We start from the raw sequence: 19369 nt of genomic DNA on the forward strand, positions 1-19369 counted from the left end.
ATAATTTGCCCACCCCTACTTTTGACATGGTAGAAAGGAGTTGTTGGTTAAATAATTTCTTTAGAGATTCACATATAAATGCTAATTAATGGGTCAGAGATTTGATGCATGCGAAGAGAGAATGAATGGTTTGTAGTACTTTTGAACATTTGAGAACCCCAGTTAACTCATGGCAGCATAAAGGATTTCCTTTGGCCTGTTGTTGACACTGATCATATGTTAATTAATTCAAGGATCTTCAATCTAAATTTAATAAATGATTTGCATGTTGAATTGTGAGAAACCTTGCAAGTTGTTAAGTTCAATCGGCCCAAAATCTCTGCTGGTTGCTGATTTTTTCCCCCTGCCTGTTGTTGAGTTATCTTAAAAATGTTGGAGCTTCAATTCTTTAGGTGTAAACAATTCTTTGGGGCTAATTTATTGGTAAAGCTAGAGTATTACTTGATTCCTGTAGATGGAGGGCTTTGCACGGGATCAAAGTTTATCTGATAAAAGTAAGTATACGAAATAATTTTGCCTTGAAAGATTCTTCGTCATTAAAAAAAAAAAAAAAAAAATTCAAATGTAGTAGTTGCTATTGGAAAAAATTTTGGTACAGGCAAAGAGTAAATGGAAAGATTTTGTATGAAACTGACACAGGACAATCTCGTATAATATTTTTAGAAAACACCCAAATATATGCATGAGGAGATTTCGTAAATAAAGATTTTGTGTTAACTTGGTAATGCTAATTAATCTCAACTTTTTGTAAAAGATGTGGATTCGTGAAATGACACTATAGGCCTAAGAAAGGAAATTCATGCAGTGTAGTGCTATTCTAATTGCTTCTAACCACTCTCTTAAGCTTAAGCACTTTGTACACAAAAAGGGAATGGAATGAGCTGCTCCTGGGTTGATAGAGGACTGCTGTATCCAGACAGTATTTTCTTTGGGCATGTAGTACTGAATTTTCATCGTTTTTGCGATTTATCTTAAATTTAAGAAACTTTCAATTTAGTATTGGTTTTGCACATCTCTTATATAGAGATAGACAAAAGGTGTATAAAAGAATGAAACCAAATATTTTTCATATATTTTTATAATGCTTATATAACATATATACTAACTAATATATTGGTCTCATGAAATCATAATTTATTGAAACAACAAAATGCTCCTCTCTATATTTGATCAGTTAGTAATCAACAAAACTATTTTTAACACCATTAATTAATAGTCTAATTCTTATAAAATATTTTCTAATTTCAATTATTTTTCTAACAGATCAATAGATGTGCTCATGACTACCAAGAAGGAAGTGATACCTAGCTACTTCACCCACACATGCTTAATTTCCCTTTTTATTCGCTGTCAGATTCCTATGTATGATATTGGAATATTGGCCTCTTGTGATGCTTGCGGACGTCTCAATGGTGGCTTCAACTATAGATGTATATATCTCATGTGATTTCACTCTTGATCTTCAATGTTTATTTAATTTCTGAAAGCTTGAAACATGGAGGCCATAACACTCTCTTTCTTGCTGTTAATTCTAATAGAAGATGTCATATTTGTAATTGCACTTATTAATTCCAACGAGAAATTCGGTGTATATTTGTGACACGTCAACAGAATTCAAGTATTTTATATAATTTGATAACGGGGCCGATGAATAATTTATTATCTATGCATATTTCATGGAGTTCTTAGAATATTTTATTGCTACGATGAATTTATTGCAAATTAGGTAAACCACGAAAGTTAATTTTGCATATTATTTTTTTTAACAAGAAATGTACACATACTTTCTTCAAATTATCACCTATTTGCCAATGTCTTTCCCCTTAAACAACCGATTGTGTCAATTTCCCCCCTTAAACAACTAAAACAATGTCAATATTAGGCTTGGCAATTTGGGTTGGCAGGTCGGGTTCATGTCGACCCATCGGGTTGGCGGGTTGGAGTGTTAACCCAATTGTGATTTTTTTTAAAAAATAAATAAATAAAATAATTCAAAAAATGCCATAAAACGGGTTAGCAGGTCATAAACGGGTCGTAAACGTATTGGTGGGTTGGGAAAATAAATAAATAATCGGGTCGCAATCGGGTTGGCGGGTCAACCCACGCTAGACACGATTCTAATCGGGTCATAATTGGGTTGACCCAATTAGCCCAAACTCAAACCCTATATTTTCGTGTTGTGTTCAAGCCAAGTTCGCAGGTCATGTCAAAAATTGCCAACCCTAGTCAATATCCCCCAATGACAAAAATAAACTTCATAATTTTTTTTTTTAAAAAAAAAAAAAAAAGAAAGAAAAAACTTCAAATTATAAAAAAAAAAAAACAAAAACAAAAAAAACCATAAAAAAATATTAAAAACATACGAAAAAAAAAAACCAAGACAATTTATTTTTGTCTTCCATTTTTTTTTAAAAAAAAAAAATCATTTTCTAAAACTGAAAAAAAAAACTCTAAAAAAATTGAAAAACCAATGCGATCATTTTATTTTTATTTTAATCATTTTTAAATTTTTTTCTTTTTAAATTTTACTTTTAAAACAATTAATTTTGTTTTTTGCTTTTAATTTTTTAGTTTTTTAAGTTTTTATATTGTTTTTTTTTTTCTGAATTTATAAGGATATTTTTGTCTTATTGAACATTTTTAAGGTCATTTTTGTTTTTTTTTTTTGTTGGCTAGAGAGGGACATTGACATTGTTTTGATACTTTAGAGGGTAGATTAACACAATTGATACTTTGGGAAGACATTGATGATAGAGTGATATTTTAAGAAAAATATGTGTATTTTTCTCTTTTCTAAAAGAAAAATCAACTAATAGTTGTATTAGCCTCAGTTGAGTGAATAGTTGTATCAAGCTTGGCAGGCGAAAAATGGTTCGAGTGACTAGATTGCATGGGAGATGCAGAGCTAGAGGTAATGGAAGAAGATGTAGACGACGTAATGAAAGATGGAGAAAGAAAAAAAATCGGATGTTAATCCTTGAAAGGCTCTGATACCATATTCGAACAAATAAGTCTTTGGTTAAACAATCCCAAATAATCCTTTGTTGATGCTTTGTATTTATAGAAATAGTTTACGGTAGATGTAACCTAGTAAAAGTATATAGAGATTAACATTCTACAGCTAATCAAACTAACTTGATATATCTGTACATTTGAATTCTATTCTATTTTTGTAATAACAATTTAATATTTATTCTCATCTGCTATATTGAAGAGTTATCTACGTGTGACTTGGTTGATGAAGAGTCCTCATAGGTTTGTATTTCCTTTGATGAAGAGTCCTCATGAGTTAAGGTTCTAATAGTAATGACTAATGACTTATATTTTGTGAGGCATCATTTTGTTTTTCAGAAGAAAAAATTATTATAAATAAATAAAAAATAAAAAACACAAAATATTTATAAACTATTTTTACCTTTTTCTTTTTTTGAGAGGAAACAATAGCTTTTCATTAACTTTGTTCCGCATTTACAACATTCACCAAAACGTTTGGTAGGCGGTAGTCTGATAATTTGCCCACAAAACGTTCGAAAGGCGGTTAATGTCGGTTTAGTAAGCGGTAGTTGAACAATTTGCCCTCCCCTACTTTTGACATTGTAGAAAGGAGTTGTTGGTTAAATAATTTCTTTAGAGATTCATATATAAATGCTAATTAATGGGTCTGAGATTTGATGCATGCAAAGTGAGAATGAAAGGTTTGTAGTACTTTTGAACATTTGAGAACCCCAGTTAACTCATGGCAGCATAAAGGATTTCCTTTGGCCTGTTGTTGACACTGATCATATGTTAATTAATTCAAGGATCTTCAATCTAAATTTGATAAATGATTTGGATGTTGAATTGTGAGAAACCTTGCAAAGTTGTTAAGTTCAATCTAAATTTGATAAATGATTTGTGAAATGACACTATAGGTCTAAGAAAGGGAATTCAGTGTAGTGCTATTCTAATTGCTTCTAACCACTCACTCTCTTAATTAAGCTTAAGCACTTTGTACACAAAAAAGGAAGGGAATTAATGAGCTGCTGTTTTCTTTTTTCTTTATTAATAAGGGAATAGAAATTTTATTAATTTTATAAAACAGGAACATTTTATTAATTTTAATGAGCTGCTATTTTCTATTTATTGGCCTTTGAGCCAAGAAGCTTCTGGACTAGGCTTATTTTTTCTCTTTATTGTAATGATATTTTTTATTTCTTAGAAAAAAAAAAAACTAGTGAATTATGCTGCTGCTACAAAAATGATCTCAACATGGTCCTTTATCGTATTGGTCCCTCCTAAATGCTAGCCAAGCAGCAGAAAAGGTAATCTTTTCTTAGATCCACACTGAATAAATGCAGTTGGGGGTACTCTCAAAGTTCATCAAAAGTTGTGAACAAGTGAAAGTTGTGTAGGCTTTGTTTTGTAGCAAGAGAACAAATTGGATCAAGCCCAACTGCCCAAACTAGGCTACGGCAGGGCCTAATTTTCTTTTTTAAACCCTTTAAAGTATTTTAGTATTACTCTGTATACTTCACCACTCTCTTAAGCTTAAGCTTAAGCACTTTGTACACAATAATGGAATTGTTTATTAATTAATGAGAATTCACATAAGAGACAAACCAATGCATTCGGGCTGTATTTTCTTTCAGCATGAAGTACTGAATTTTTCTGAACTTTCATCGATTTTACAATTTATTTTAAATTTAAAAAACTTTCAATTTAGTACTAAATTTGCACATGTCTTATATAGAAATAGACAAAAAATGTGTAATTAGAGAATGAAAGCAAACATTTTTCATATATCTGTATAATGCTTATTATATAACATATATACCAGCTAATATATTAGTCTCATGAAGTCATAATTTGTTGAAACAACAACATTCTCTTCCCTATATTCGATCGGTTAGTAATCAACAAAACTATTTTTAACACCATTAATTAATAGTCTAATTCTTATAAAAGATTTTCTAATTTCAATTATTTTTCTAACAGATCAGTAGATGTGCTCATGACTACGAAGAAGGAAGCGATACCTAGCTACTTCACCCACACATGCTTAATTTCCCTTTTTTTCGCCGTCAAATTCCTATGTATGATATTGGAATATGTATTGGCCTCTTGTGATGCTTGCAGACGTCTCAACGGTGGCTTCAACTATAGATGTATATATCCCATGTGATTTCACTCTTGATCTTCAATGTTTACTTAATTTCTGAAAGCTTGAAACATGGAGGCCATGAACACTCTCTCTTTCTTGCTGTTAATTCTAATAGAAGATGTCATATTTTTAATTGCACTAATTAATTCCAACGAGAAACTCGGTGTGTATTTGTATGCATTAATTGTGATTTCATTTTGGGTTTTCGAATGTGCAACTCTTCCCCTCGTAGCTAGGCACAAACATAATGATCATATCCTCAAGTTCACCGCTATTGTATAATTTGCGAAGAAAAAAGATATTTAAATCATTAGTTTTATTATTGTGCAGACTATATGTGACTTCCTTACTGATCTTCAATGCATTTTAAGAAAATGTTTATCTATTAAGTTTGGTAGTACTTTCACAAATGACTATTTTTACCGGCACCTTTTTACTTTTGTTTCAAGGACTATTCCTCCCTACCATGCGATGCTTGTGGTAAGGCTTTGGATGACGTGCCCCTAGAATGTACTCAATGCAAATGTAATGTCAACGGCTTTTGTTCGTGTCTCAGAGAAATTAAAATAACAAAAAAAGTCGAGTGATGGTTGGAGAAAGCCAGCAACAATAGCCTTAGACTCACCCCAAGGCATGGAGATTTCAAAGTTTGCTAGCTATCATGGAACACACTCTCCCTCCTAAGAGGTTTGATTATATCTTTCACTATCAAAGTTTAGGAAAATAGAATTTGGCCAAGAGCTCATCAATATATTTTGTACATTGTGTTTATATATATATAGTTTATTGGTGAATGACTGAATGATATTAATGATGAAAATGATGTTTGGTTTAGCATGTTTAAGAGAAGAATAATGTTTCTTACACAACTCTCACATAATTTTTGTACAACTCTAACTACTTTTTTTTTTTTATCATCAACTATTGGATTTGTTTTCCTACAAGCTACAGGTGGACCTTAAATATTCAATGGTTGATCTTAAAATTTTTTTTGTTAAAATTGTATAAAATTGTATAAGAGTTGTGCAAGAAACATTACTCTTAAAGGAAAGGTTATCTTGATTCTCAATAATTGCTTCAAAATAGTATTCACAGGTTGAATATTTGTGTTTAAGCTAAAGTAAATTTATCTTCTTCTTTTTTCTTTTTATTTATTTAAACCCTTATGCCATGCTCATTTTTATTTGTGACAACTGTTTTTTTTTTCCCCCTATATTGTGATTAAAAAACAAAAAAATTGGACTCTTGGATATGGAGCCAATTAAAGACACCCCTTGTATTATAAAAAATTGGAATTCCTTATTATTATTCAACAATCATTACGAATATATAGTTACTTAGATTATGACCAAGTGATGAAAAAACCAAACCAACCGTTTGCTCAAAACACATATGGCAACAACTACTTTGTTCTCTCTCTCTGGGACGAACCCTCTCAGAGAAAAAAAACACAAAGAGCCCCTGTTTGTTTGAACCGTTCCGCCGGGGAGGGAGGCCTCGCCTCCCTCCTCCCGGCTGTTTTGTTCCTCTCAGTCTTTGGACTGGAGAGTTTTGTTCCCCCCGGTTGAACCGGTGGCGGTTGTCTAGCCCCTAGTTTTGTTGGCTATGGTGGCTGTGTTTGTTCTTGTTTTCTTTCTGTTTCTAGGCAGGTTGGCCTTTCTTAAGCAGTCGACGGTGGAGTGAGGCCGGTTCTGGTGTCGTCAACGGCATGTTTTTTGGACGGACTTTCTCGGTTTTTCTCTTTTTTTCGACGCCAGATCTACACATGTCCGTTGACTCTTGGTGGACACGCGCTACCCAGCCATCGTCCCTGCCGTGTTCTGCCCTGGGTGCTGGAAGCTGTGGTCGTGCAGGTCCTCGGAGATCGGCACGTGGCCCTCACGCGCCAGGACGTCTCTGTTTATTATCCGCGCGTGCTGGACACGCTCCGCACTTTCTGGCCGCGCTTGGCGGCGTCTGGGGTCTCTGGCGTCGGACCTTCGGCGGGGTGCGTTCGGATGCGGCGCGTGTCCCACACGCGCCGTCACTCCAGCGAATCAGCCCCCTTTTCCACTGCCGGCGACTTATTTTAGGGTTTCCTGCCTTTGTGTTGTATTTTCCCTTGTTTCTATGTACAGTTTGCCTTTGTGTGGCACTTGTTTTACTAGAATTTTTTTTAGTTAGGGGATTTATTGTAATTCTAGTGAAATTAGTGATTCTACTAGGCAGCTGTTTGTAAGCCAGATCCTTCTGGCTTAGAGTGTGAGGGGTCTATCCCTTATTTCTCGCCTTGTATGCTTTTGGGGCTTTGAAGATTTATGATTAGCACATGCTTTTCTGTTAAAAAAAAAAAAAAAAACACATATGGCAACATGCATGGTACGTACAGCCACCACGTACACAGCTACGTGTCCAATAACAACAGCCTCGCATTTCTGCCTCTTTAAAGCAAGTAAAGCTAGAGGCAGTCTACGTACGTGTGAGGGTTAGCTTGTAAAAAATATGTTTACTAATTTGTGGACTCTTTTCAGTCTTTTGCAAGTTTTTTATTTATTTATTAATTTTAATAATATATTAACACTTTTATAACTCAATCATAAAAATAGAACAAATTATTTTACCAAAATAATATTACATATACATTCAAAAATTTCTTTTATCTAAACCTGACCTATAAACTATTTAACGGTAGCTTGAAATAGGACATGCATTACCTTATTAAAGATTCTACTATTATGAACAATCTGCATGCCAGCTAGAGAGAATTTAAAATAATATGAGTGTCAGCCACTAATTGTCTAATTTTACTCTAATTACGCTCATTAGAACTCACAACCTTAATCACTTAAAGTGCATCACATTTAATGGAGATGGACCGAATTGAATGTGACTTACATAGTCTTCCCACTTTGGATCATGATTGAGCCAATCTCATTCTCTCTAAAGTTATGTTTATTTTGATGTAAAATGTTTTTTTTTTTTTTTAAGAAATAGGTTGGCTACTTTCGGCAACTTCCGGCGAGGTCGATCTGGAGGTTCGAGAAAGAGAAATTTAAACTCAAAAAATGGTTTACGAAATTTAAAAACGGAAATTATTTTTTAAAACTAAAGAAACATTTCTAGTCAAACTGAAAATATTTTCAATATAACTATCACTTTCGATTGTACCAAACAATAAAAAGATACAAAAAATATATATCGCAAAAACAAGCGTAACCTTTGTCTTTTTTTATTTCAATCAAGTTGAGTTGAGTCCAAGAATTTTAGAGGGGTCCAATCCCATTAAAGTCAGTCATATTTTTTTTTTTTGGGTTAAAGTCCAGTATTAATTGTCCGTCATAAGCTCTTTTTTTAATGAGACGAAACAAGTAGAGATTAACAAGAACAAGAAAAATTAGAGGTTAACAAGAAAACAAATGCAAAATGGGACAAAAATTTCCTACAAATTGATTTATAGAAAATTTTTTATAACTAACATATAAAAATAACATGTGTCATTTCAATATCATTCTAATGATTGAAGGCATCCCACAAGTACATTTTCTAAAGAAACTCATCAATTGATGGCACATAGAATTGCTTAAGAAACCAAGTAAAAGATACTTAGAAAATGTACCAAATTTCTCCTTGTAGAACCTGAAAATATCAGTATGTATTAACTGAATATCATTTCTCATCTCTAACAAATCTCTCCTTTTAGAATTTAGGGTTAAATACACTTCTAGTCTTTGAGTTTTGAAAATTTTATTTTTTTAGTATTTGAGTTTCAATTCGCATTCCAGAAGGTACCTCCGTTTTGGAAAAAGACTAAATTAATACCTCAGTCAAGTTTTTCATTCAAAAACTAACGGTCCGCTAGGTGTCAACATCTAAGGGTGACAAGTGTTTTAGTATAAAAAAATAAAAAATATTTAAAAATTAATTAAAAAAAATGAAAAAGAAGAAGAAGAAGAGTGGTGGCTGAGCTACCCTCTTGACTGGCCTAGGCCATGGTAGTAAAAAAAACAAAACGAAAAAAAAAAAAAAAAAAAAAAAAAAAAAGTTAACACCTGGTGGACCGTTAGTTTTTGGATGAAAAATTTGACTGAGGTACAAATTTAACCTTTTTTCAAAACGGAAATGTTATCTGTAATACAAATTAAAACTTAAGTACTAAAAAATAAAATTTCTAAAACTAAAAAACGAAGAGTGTTTTTAACTCTAGAATTTATTGCTTAATGCATATACAAGTTCTTTCTTTATTTTTCTTTTTTAGTGGGCCATGCAAATCTTTTTTTTTTTTTTTTTTTTTTTCCACCTACAAGTTACTTGGCATAAAGTATTGAAATTCTGTCGGTGCAAATACTTTGCTTTGGACCCCTCTATTCTATAAGACTCACAAAATCTCACAGAGGTGGCAGAATACATACCTTAACCACTTACCACGTCAATCCTCAAAAACACAATTTGCTTGCGTAGTAAGCAAGTGAATGCTGCTCACCCAGAGAATAAGGACTTGGCTCTGACGTGCGACACGCCAACGAATTCGTCAAGCATTTTACATAATTTGATAGCAAGGGCCAATGAGTAATTTACTATTTATGCATATTTTATAGAGTTCTTAGAATATTTTAATATTACCATGAATTTATGGCAAATTAGGTAAACTACAAAAGTAAATTTTACATTTTTTTTAAAAAGAAAAAGAACACATTTTCGTCAAACTATCATCTTATTGTCAATGTCTCCTATAAACTATTAATTGTGTCAATTTTTCCCATAAATGACTAAAACAATGTCAATGTTCCCCAATGACAAAAATAATCTTCATAATTTTTTATTTTTTTTTAAAAAAAACTTCAAATTATAGCAAAAACCTATAAAAATAAATATTAAAAAAATACGAAAAAATAAAATAAAAAACCAAGACAATTTATTTTTGTCTTTTAATTTTTTTCGTTTTAAAATTTTCTTTTCTAAAACTGAAAAATAAAAAAATTGAAAAATCAATGCAGGCATTTTATTTTTATTTTAATCGTTTTTATTTTTTTTAAACAATTAATTTTGTTTTTTTAATTTTTTGAAGTTTTCATATATTTTTTTTCGAATTTATAAGAATATTTTTGTCTTGTTAAAATTTTTTAAGGTCTTTTTTTTTTTTTTTTTTGGTTTATGGCTTTGAGAGGAGCATCGACATTGTTTTGGTACTTTAGGAGGGTAGATTAACACAATTGATAATTTGAAGGACATTGATAATTGAATGGTAGTTTAAGAAAAATATGTGTACTTTTATCTTTTCTAAAAGAAAAATCAACTATTAGTTGTATTGGCCTCGGTTGAGTGAATAGTAATGACTTATATTTTGTGAAACATCATTTTGCTTTTTAGAAGAAAAAATTATAAAATTATAAATTATTTTTACTTGGAATAACTTCACAAAAGAGTATCCAATTATACGCCGTTTTGAGATAATGGTATTAAACTAACAAACGTCTCAAACTGAGGTATCCAAGTTTCCAAATGTCTCACTTAAATGTACTCCGTTAGGATTTGTTGTTAAATCCTAACAGAGTACCCAAAATACCCCTCTTGTTTTTAGAAAAAAAAAAAATATATATATATATATATATATATATATATATATATATATATATATATGCTAGGATTTAGTGTTGGTCAGAATTTAACAAAATTTGTAAAAATACCCATGCCTAAATCTTTGTAAAATTTTCTAATTTTTTTTAAAAAAAATAAACATATGGGTATTTTGAAAATTTTGGTCAGAATTTAAGTGTTGGTCAGACTTTTTTTAGTTTTTTTTTAAATTATAATAATTTTATGAATGTTGTTTTTGTCATTAGGGGGGATATTGACATTTTTTTTTTTATTTTTTTTTATTTTTTTTGTAGTTTAAGGGGAGCATTGACAAAATTGGAAGTTTGAAGGAGACATTGACAATGAAGTAGTAGTTTGAGAGGGTTTTGTGTACTTTTCAAAAAAAAAAAAAAAAAACTTAAAAAGTCTTAAATCTCCAAATATTCAAAAAGTTAAAGTTAAAAGAAAATGATAAATGTTTAAATTTAATTAATACTTTAATACTCCCCTTTATATATGAATTGAATAAAGACCAATATGTGAAATATTCAGTTAAAATGCGAGGTGAATTACATTAACAAAAGAATTGCGAATAAAATAAGCAATCAAAATTTAACATCTTAATTAGCAAAAGTAAAGCTTAGAATTGTGAAAAGAAAGAGAATTGCTAGAACTCCTTCTAACGTTTTTTTGGTGCCTTTTGGATGACATAGATTTAATAAAAACAAAAATTTATCTCAAAAGGTGACCAACGAAATACAATTTTTTAAGCAAAAAAATTAAATCTATATCATCTATAAAGACTTTAGAAAGACTTCTAACATTTCTCGAAAAGAAATAAGCAATCAAAATTAGAATATACTTTACCTTCTCACAAGATATGTTTAGGTAAGTTAGAAGTTCAAATTTATTCCTAACTGCATATACAAGTTATTTCTTTCTTTTTCTTTTTCTTCTTTCAACTGGAAAGAATTTGCTTTGCAAAAACAGTAGGCCATGCAAATTTGTAGCTTTATTCACCTCAAAAGCACAATTTGCTTGCGTTGTAGGCAACTGAATGCCACTCGACTTGCTCTTATTTCAAAGGTTGGATAAGTAGAAATCTTGACTAATTTCCCTCCACAGCACCACCAAAAAAAACTTCAAATTATAACAAAAACCTATAAAAATAAATATTAAAAACATACGAAAAAAATAAAAAACCAAGACAATTTATTTTTGTCTTTCATTTTATTTTTTTTTCTTTTTTAAAATTTTCTTTTCTAAAACTGAAAAAAAAATATATATATTTTTCTAAAAAAAATTGAAAAGCCAATGCGATCATTTTATTTTTATTTTTATAATTTTTATTTTTTATCCTTTTTTTAATTTTATTTTTTTAAAACAATAATTTTGTTTTTTGTTTTTAATTTTGAAGTTTTTGTATTTTTTTTCTAATTTATAGGAATATTTTTGTCTTATTGAACATTTTTTAAGGTCATTTTTGTCTTTTTGTTGGCTTTGAAAGTGACATTGACATTGTTTTGATACTTTAGAGGATAGATTAACACAATTGATAATTTGGAGAGATATTAACGATAGAGTGATAGTTTAAAAAAAATATATGTATTTTTCTCTTTTCTAAAAGAAAAATCAACTAATAGTTGTATTCATCTCAGTTGAGTGAATAGTAATGACTTATCACTTGTATTTTGTGAGACATCATTTTGCTTTTTAGAATAAAAAATTAAAAAAAAATTACAAAACATAAAATATTTATAAAATATTTTTACTTTTATATAACCAAATTCACAGCAAAATATATATACCATTAAAAAATAAAAAAAAATAAAAAAAAAGAAGAAGAAGAAGAAGAAGAAGATATACCGAACAACACGATTTCTTTCCCACTAGACTCATCTAAATAGGAATGATGGAAGCTTCTCATTAAACTATTAAAGTCAGAGCATAAAAGAACGTACATAAAGACAAAATGTGGGACCCTCAAATTCACTAGACCCTTGAAAATAACAAATAATCGAACATATGAGAGAAATTCAGACACATAACAATCAAATCTAGAAATATTCCATTTAATTTGTAAAATTTAATTTAAACGAATTATCTTTATTATGCATTGCTTGTTAAAGGCATAAAATTGAGAAAAATACACATATCCCTTTTAAACTATCACTTAATTGTTAATGTGCTCACAAACTATCAATTGTATTAATATCTCCCTCACTATCAAACAATGTCAATATACTATACAATGACAAAAATATCATTCATAAAATTATAAAAATTCTTGAAACTATATAAAAATAAGACAAAAAATAAATAAATAAATAAAAAATTATTTTAAGAAAAATTTAAAAATAAAATAAAAACTAAGGTTTTTTTTTTTTTAGATTTTGTTTTATATAATTTTCAGTTTAGGCCACTCCTTGAATTTTCATTTTTCTCCGTTTTTTTTTTTTTTTTGTCTTTCAAAAAAAAAATCTTTTTTTTTTTTTTTTTCTAATTTATAAGGATATATTTGTCTTATTGAATCTTTTTTAGGATTATTTTTGTCTTCTTGTTGGCTTTAGGGGGACATTGAAATTTTTTGTTAGTTGAGGGGCATTGGCTTTAGAGGGAAATTAAAAAATAGAACTTGAAAAGTGTTAAATCACCGATTATTCAAAAAGTTTGAATTAAAAGAAAATTATAAATTTGTAAATTTAATTAATACTTTAATATTCTACTTTATATATATATATGGATTGAATAAAGACCAATATATATGTGAAATATTCATTTAAAATGTGAGGGGAATCACACAAACAAAAGAATTGTGAATTTAATAATCAATCAAAATTTAATATCTTAATTAGCAAAAGTACAGCTTAGAATATTGTGAAAAGAAATAAGCAATCAAAATTAGAATATACTTTTACCTCCTCCAAAGATATGTTTAAAGTAGGTTACAAGTTAGAAGTCCGAATTTATTCCTAACCTGCATATACATACAAAGTTCTTTCTTTCTTTTTTTTTTTTTATCTTTTTCTTCTTTCAACCGGAAAGAATTATTAGCTTTGCAAAAAATAGTGGGGCCCATGCAAAATTAAAGAACAATTTGCTTGCGTTGTACTCCACTTGCTCGCTCTTATTTCAAAGGTTGGATAAGTAGAAATCTCCACCAATTTCCCTCCACAACAACACCAAACAGCTTGCAGTACTACCCTACCATTTTTTTTTTGGTCATTATTATTATTATTTCCTTTCACAAATCTCAATAATACTAACCACTTCTCCCTCCTTTGTGTGGGTGTACGTGTAGGAATGGGATCCTTCCTAAGAGAGATGTTGATCATTGAACGGTTTCTAAGTTGGAAATATTATGGGGATGCAGACGTGTACGCAAGATGGGTGTCTGAAAATGAGAAAGTTGTTTGTACGACGTGCCTGAAACCGATATCGGGTGCCGCTTTTAAATACATGGGTAGAGAGCTGTTCTTTCACATATCATGCCTCAATGCACCCGCCAAAGACAAAGCCCTTATGTTACACTTCAACCCCCGGGGGCATGATGGCATGATGTTCACAGAAGAAGTGAAAAATGAAGGCAAGGAGGACGTTGTTTGCTTGGGGTGCGAGAAGCCAGTATTTGGTCCCGGATACAAATGCTCCACTTCCTCCCAATGCAATTTGGCCATTCATCAATCATGCGTGGAGCTGCCTCCCCAGATACAACAACACCCCTTCCACCCAAACCACACTCTTGTACTTGCTGAGAAGCCACAGAAAAAATATTGTAATGCTTGCGGTAAAAACTGCGATGCATACCCCTTCTACTATTGCAATGAGTGCAATTTCAATCTTGATTTTGTATGTACTACCCGCCCGCGAATTATTAATATTGACGATTGCCAGCATGCATTGAACTCCTTCTATAATCACATCCAATTCACTTGTCAAGCTTGTGGTGAGGAAGGCAAGGGGTTAAGCTCACGATGTAGCATCTGTCAACTCTTGATTCATGGTGAATGTGCTCGATTTCCACGCACTATCTGGATTACAAGTCATAATCACTCACTCTCTCTCACCTACTCTCTTCGTCAAGTCAAAGAGCACAACAATATATATTGTAAGCTCTGCTATGAAAAGGTGAAGACAGAGTTTGCAGCCTATTATTGTCAAGATTGCGGTTACATGGCCCACTTGGCCTGTGCATTTGAATGTGCACATCTCGTGAGGTTGTCTGAGAAATCCATTGATTTAGCAACTAATGCTACAGAGGAGGTTGAAGGGGCTGAGAAGATACGGCATTTTAGCCATCAACATGATTTAATTCTTTGCAATGAGGGGTTCATGGAAGATATGCTTTGTGATGGTTGTGTGGAATTAATCTCCGCCCCATTCTACAGTTGTATTCAATGCAATTTCTTTCTCCACAATAGATGTGCTCAACTACCAAGAAAGAAGGGATTGTTCTTCTTTCACGAACACGAGCTCACTCTCGTCTGCAATGATAATAGATTGTTCTATTGTGATGCTTGTGCACGTCTCAGCAATGGTTTTGGCTATATATGTGACACGTGTTATTTGACGTTTGACCTTCAATGTTGTTCACATTCGCAAATCCTAAAACATAAAGGTCATCAACACTCCCTCTTTCTTGCTATTAATTCTAATAGAAGATGCCATGTTTGTAATTACGATTCTGGCGGGAAACCTAGCATATTCGTATGCATTAATTGCGATTTCGCCTTGGGTCTCGAATGTGCAACTCTTCCGCTCGTAGCTAGGCACAAATATGACGATCATCTCCTTGAGCTCACCTGCAGTGTTGAAGCTCATTCTGAAGAATACTATTGTCTAATTTGCGAAAAAGAAAGAGATCCCAAATGCTGGTTCTATTATTGTACAGAATGCGACTTCTCTGCTCATCCCAAATGTGTTTTTGGAAAATATTCATACTTTAAGTTTGGAAAGTATGCTATCACATTCAAAGATGATCACCAACACCCTCTCACTTTTGTCCCAAAGACTGAGTCCTCTCCTCCATGTGATGCTTGTGGTGAGACCTTCAATGGCATGGCCCTAGAATGCAGTCAATGCAAATTTAATGTCCACCACGATTATTCATGTGTCGGAACAATAACAAAGAAAGTCACTTCAAAGTGATGATTGGAGGAAGCCAACAACATATAGCCTTAGACTTGCTCAAGGCACGGAAATTTCAAAGTTATTGTTATCTACCATAAAACTCTATTTATTTTCTGAGAGTTTTGGTTATATCTTTAATTATCTAAGTTTGAGAAAATAAAATTTAGTCAAGAACTTGTCATTATGTATTGTATATTGTGCTTATGCATATGGAGTTTGTTGATGCATTATATTAATGGGAATTATGTTTCTCTTCACTGTCGATGTTGCTTCAAATAGTGTTCACACATCAATGACGATCTATTTACACCTTTGAATAAAAAATAAAAAATAAAACTCTTGGATATACACCCAAAGACGCCCTTCTATTATAAAAGAATCATGGGATTCCTTACTATTATTCAACACATGACACTTGTCCAGCTACAGCAACAAGCTACAACCACGTACACAGCAACTATATATATACCTGGCAATTCTGCCTCTTAATTTAAAGAGCAATGATTCACTACCACCTAAATATACAACTTTTCACCACCTTGTTTATGTGGCAAGGTGGTCCCCCACTTTAATTTATTTTTAAAAAATAAAAAAATTCAAAAAGTAGTAGGGGACCACCTTGCCACATAAGCAAGGTGGTGAAAAGTTGTATATTTAGGTGGCATTGAATCATTTCACTAATTTAAAACAACACAAACACGAGCAAGCACCCAGAAAAGGCAAGAGAGAGAGAGAGAGAGAGAGAGAGAGAGATCATGGGAGGAGAGGAGTGGAGGAAAAATGCAGAAACCCACAAAATGAGTCCGGAGGAAGTAAAAGCCACCGGAGTGGAGGTCTCCAAAAGGCCACCCGGAAACCACCCGGGCAGAATACTGCACCAGAGGCGCACTTTTCCTTACAGCTATACCACCATGGCCATTGGGGGCCTCCTTATCGCTGGCGCCATCGGATACTTCACCTTATACGTCAAGAAAAAGCCTGAAGCCACTGCCGGAGACGTTGCCAAGGTGGCTGTGGGAGCCGCCAAACCTGAGGACACTCGGCCAAGGAAGTAGCTAGATCTAGCTGCTAGTGGCTGTCTACGTGTGACGGTGTGAGGGTTTAATTTGCTTGTAAAAATGTTTGTTAATTAGTGGACTCCGCGCAGGTTTTTCTTGGGTATGGAGATGGACCAAATGCCTACTTGTTCCATATATACTCTGGATATCGTCACATTAATTTTATATATATCTGCTTAATTACAATAGTACAAGAATTTGCAACTGGCGATGGAATTGGAATTTCTTCCAATCCCAAAACTTTCTTCTTGGTCTCAACTTAAACTTAGACTTGCTTTCAAATGTTTATCATATTGGGCTCTTCACTCTTGGCCCAATATAACCCAGCAATTTCAATCCAATCTTTAGTTTTGGGGATCAATTATATTGAATGGGGTTTGAGGGGAATGGAGGTTTAACTTAGATTGAATCCCTTTAGATAGTTTTGTGAAAATGGAGAAGGATACCATCACCTGTGTTCAATTTATGTCCATAACGTGGCTGATGCTTTTACGAGCCAAACTCTCACAGAAGCGTACGTCTCTCACAACAATAATTAATAATTACACTTGCCTTCCTCAATAACGCGAAAATAGTTCTCTTTTGCCCATTCATCCACGGCATCCTAATTTTTGTTCATTTCTAGACTGAAAACCAATCCAGAGACCAACCCAATGAAATTACCTAAATTCTATTAACTTACGTAATTTAAACATCCTCATGTATCATTCACAATACGTAAACAAAATAGGTTGCCTCGGTGTTAAAAAATAAAAAAAAAATCCAGGAGAAGCTTCTTTAAAAATTAAACAAATAAAAGCTACTGTAACAGCCAAGTCATGCCCTTCCGCCTCGCAATTCAAAATTGAGTACAGTGTTAATCCCGGAAGGGAAAATGGTACCTTAATTGTAAATCTTACAAAGACAAGTCTTTTTTGCAGCCTTTTAATGAAAATGACCATCGAACAAACCTGGTCACACTTATTAGTCAATCTTCACTGACGAGTAGATGAGCCTTATGAACAAAAAGCATGCATAAAATCCGATGGTACCGGTTAGAACAAAAAATGCATACGAGGCAATTAGCATGTATCCAAAGTAAAATATCGCAGAGACCAGCTTTGTGATTTCAAGCTTAGTGAAGAAGTAGAATGTTGCATAGAGGAAAAGGTACAGTGCAGAAGAGCCTGATGTAAGGTATGACCTCCACCACCACAGATAGTCCTCACTGCACAGTTGGAAGTAGCAGAGCACGACGGTTATTTCAGCGCAAGTCACAATGAGGATGGTGAAGACCAAGAAGAGAAAACCGAAGATGTAGTAGAACTGATTCAGCCAGATTGAGGTAAGGATGAAGAAAAGTTCGATGAAAACTGCTCCAAATGGGAGTATTCCTCCAATCAAAATCGAAAATGCTGGGTTCATATACCAGGCCTGCTTAGGAATCTGCCTCGGGATTTAATTTGTCTTCACGGGATATTCGATTGCTGGTTTCTTGAACCCAACATAGCCACCTACAAACACAAGTCGAACTGAAATCCCAAACCAGAAGAAGATCAGAGCAAACATGGTACCAAATGGCACAGCCCCAGATGGTTTCTGTCCCCATATGAGAACATTTAAGACAAAGAAAATGGCAGAGACGATCGCCGGGAACATTATTGCAGTCCTGAAAGCAATTCTCTTCCATGAAAAATTCTGTAATGCTATATTCAAAAAGCTTGAAATACAATGAGACGGCAGTAGGCTTTATATACATAGCCATCGATAATTCAAACTAGGAAGGAAACTACAATAATTCAAACTAGGAAGGAAACTTTGAGAAAACAGAAAAACAACTCTGCCATGATTTGTTACAATAGAGCACAGATTTTCCTTTGCATAATTGGTGCAGCTGGATCTTTCCTTTCGATGCTTTGATTCTTCCCTTCTCTAGAGGATTTGATATTGAGTGGCATGCTGACTTTGAGACTTGATGTTGCCGTGGGAGTTACTCTTGACTTGGAGGACACGTTTGATACCATAAGAGGATGGGACTTTATGCGGCTGCTGGTATGGTTGATTTCCTTCCATCTTGGGTTGTTAGACTTAGATGGGAAGTTAAGTGTAGAATCTTGGTGATATTTGGTAGCATGACATGTTGTAGACATGGGGAGATAGGCTGCTGTTATAGGAAGATTTGCTGTGCCATGTGTCCCTGCTACTGATGTGGCTGCATGTGTGCCATGTGTGGCTGCATGTGTGCTGTCATTAGGATGGTGTCTAGGTGATACGTTAACACTCTGCCCCTTTAAACATCTTGTATAAATGGGCGGAGTTGTAACCAGCAAAAAGACCCATGAAAACCCAAAGCAAGAGCATGACTGTCGTGAGACCACCCCGGTTAGAAGGGGAAAGGAAGCCAAGGATGGTAAAGATCATGGTTATTAAAGAATATATTGATACCATATATTACGGTACTCTCTACATATTGGAGGATTTGATTTAATCATCATTAATTGTAATCGAT

The 19369-nt window shown here is 32.9% G+C and overlaps 2 protein-coding genes and 1 pseudogene across 2 annotated transcripts; 2 read left to right on the forward strand and 1 right to left on the reverse strand.

Annotated features, from left to right (window-relative positions):
* Window positions 1–13996: 13996 nt before the first annotated feature.
* Window positions 13997–15841, forward strand: LOC133870582 (uncharacterized). The gene has a single exon (XM_062307742.1). The coding sequence runs from the start codon at window positions 13997–13999 to the stop codon at window positions 15839–15841; it is 1845 nt and encodes a 614-aa protein (XP_062163726.1).
* Window positions 15842–16559: 718 nt separating this feature from the next.
* LOC133870248 (uncharacterized) lies at window positions 16560–17205 on the forward strand. The gene has a single exon (XM_062307333.1). It carries the CDS (start codon window positions 16579–16581, stop codon window positions 16876–16878), a length of 300 nt encoding a protein of 99 aa, XP_062163317.1. The 5' UTR covers window positions 16560–16578; the 3' UTR covers window positions 16879–17205.
* Window positions 17206–17623: 418 nt separating this feature from the next.
* LOC133870698 (transmembrane 9 superfamily member 8-like) lies at window positions 17624–18541 on the reverse strand (annotated as a pseudogene).
* Window positions 18542–19369: the final 828 nt, after the last annotated feature.

Source organism: Alnus glutinosa, chromosome 6 (genome assembly GCF_958979055.1).
Source record: "Alnus glutinosa chromosome 6, dhAlnGlut1.1, whole genome shotgun sequence".
Classification (NCBI taxonomy): Eukaryota; Viridiplantae; Streptophyta; class Magnoliopsida; order Fagales; family Betulaceae; genus Alnus; species Alnus glutinosa.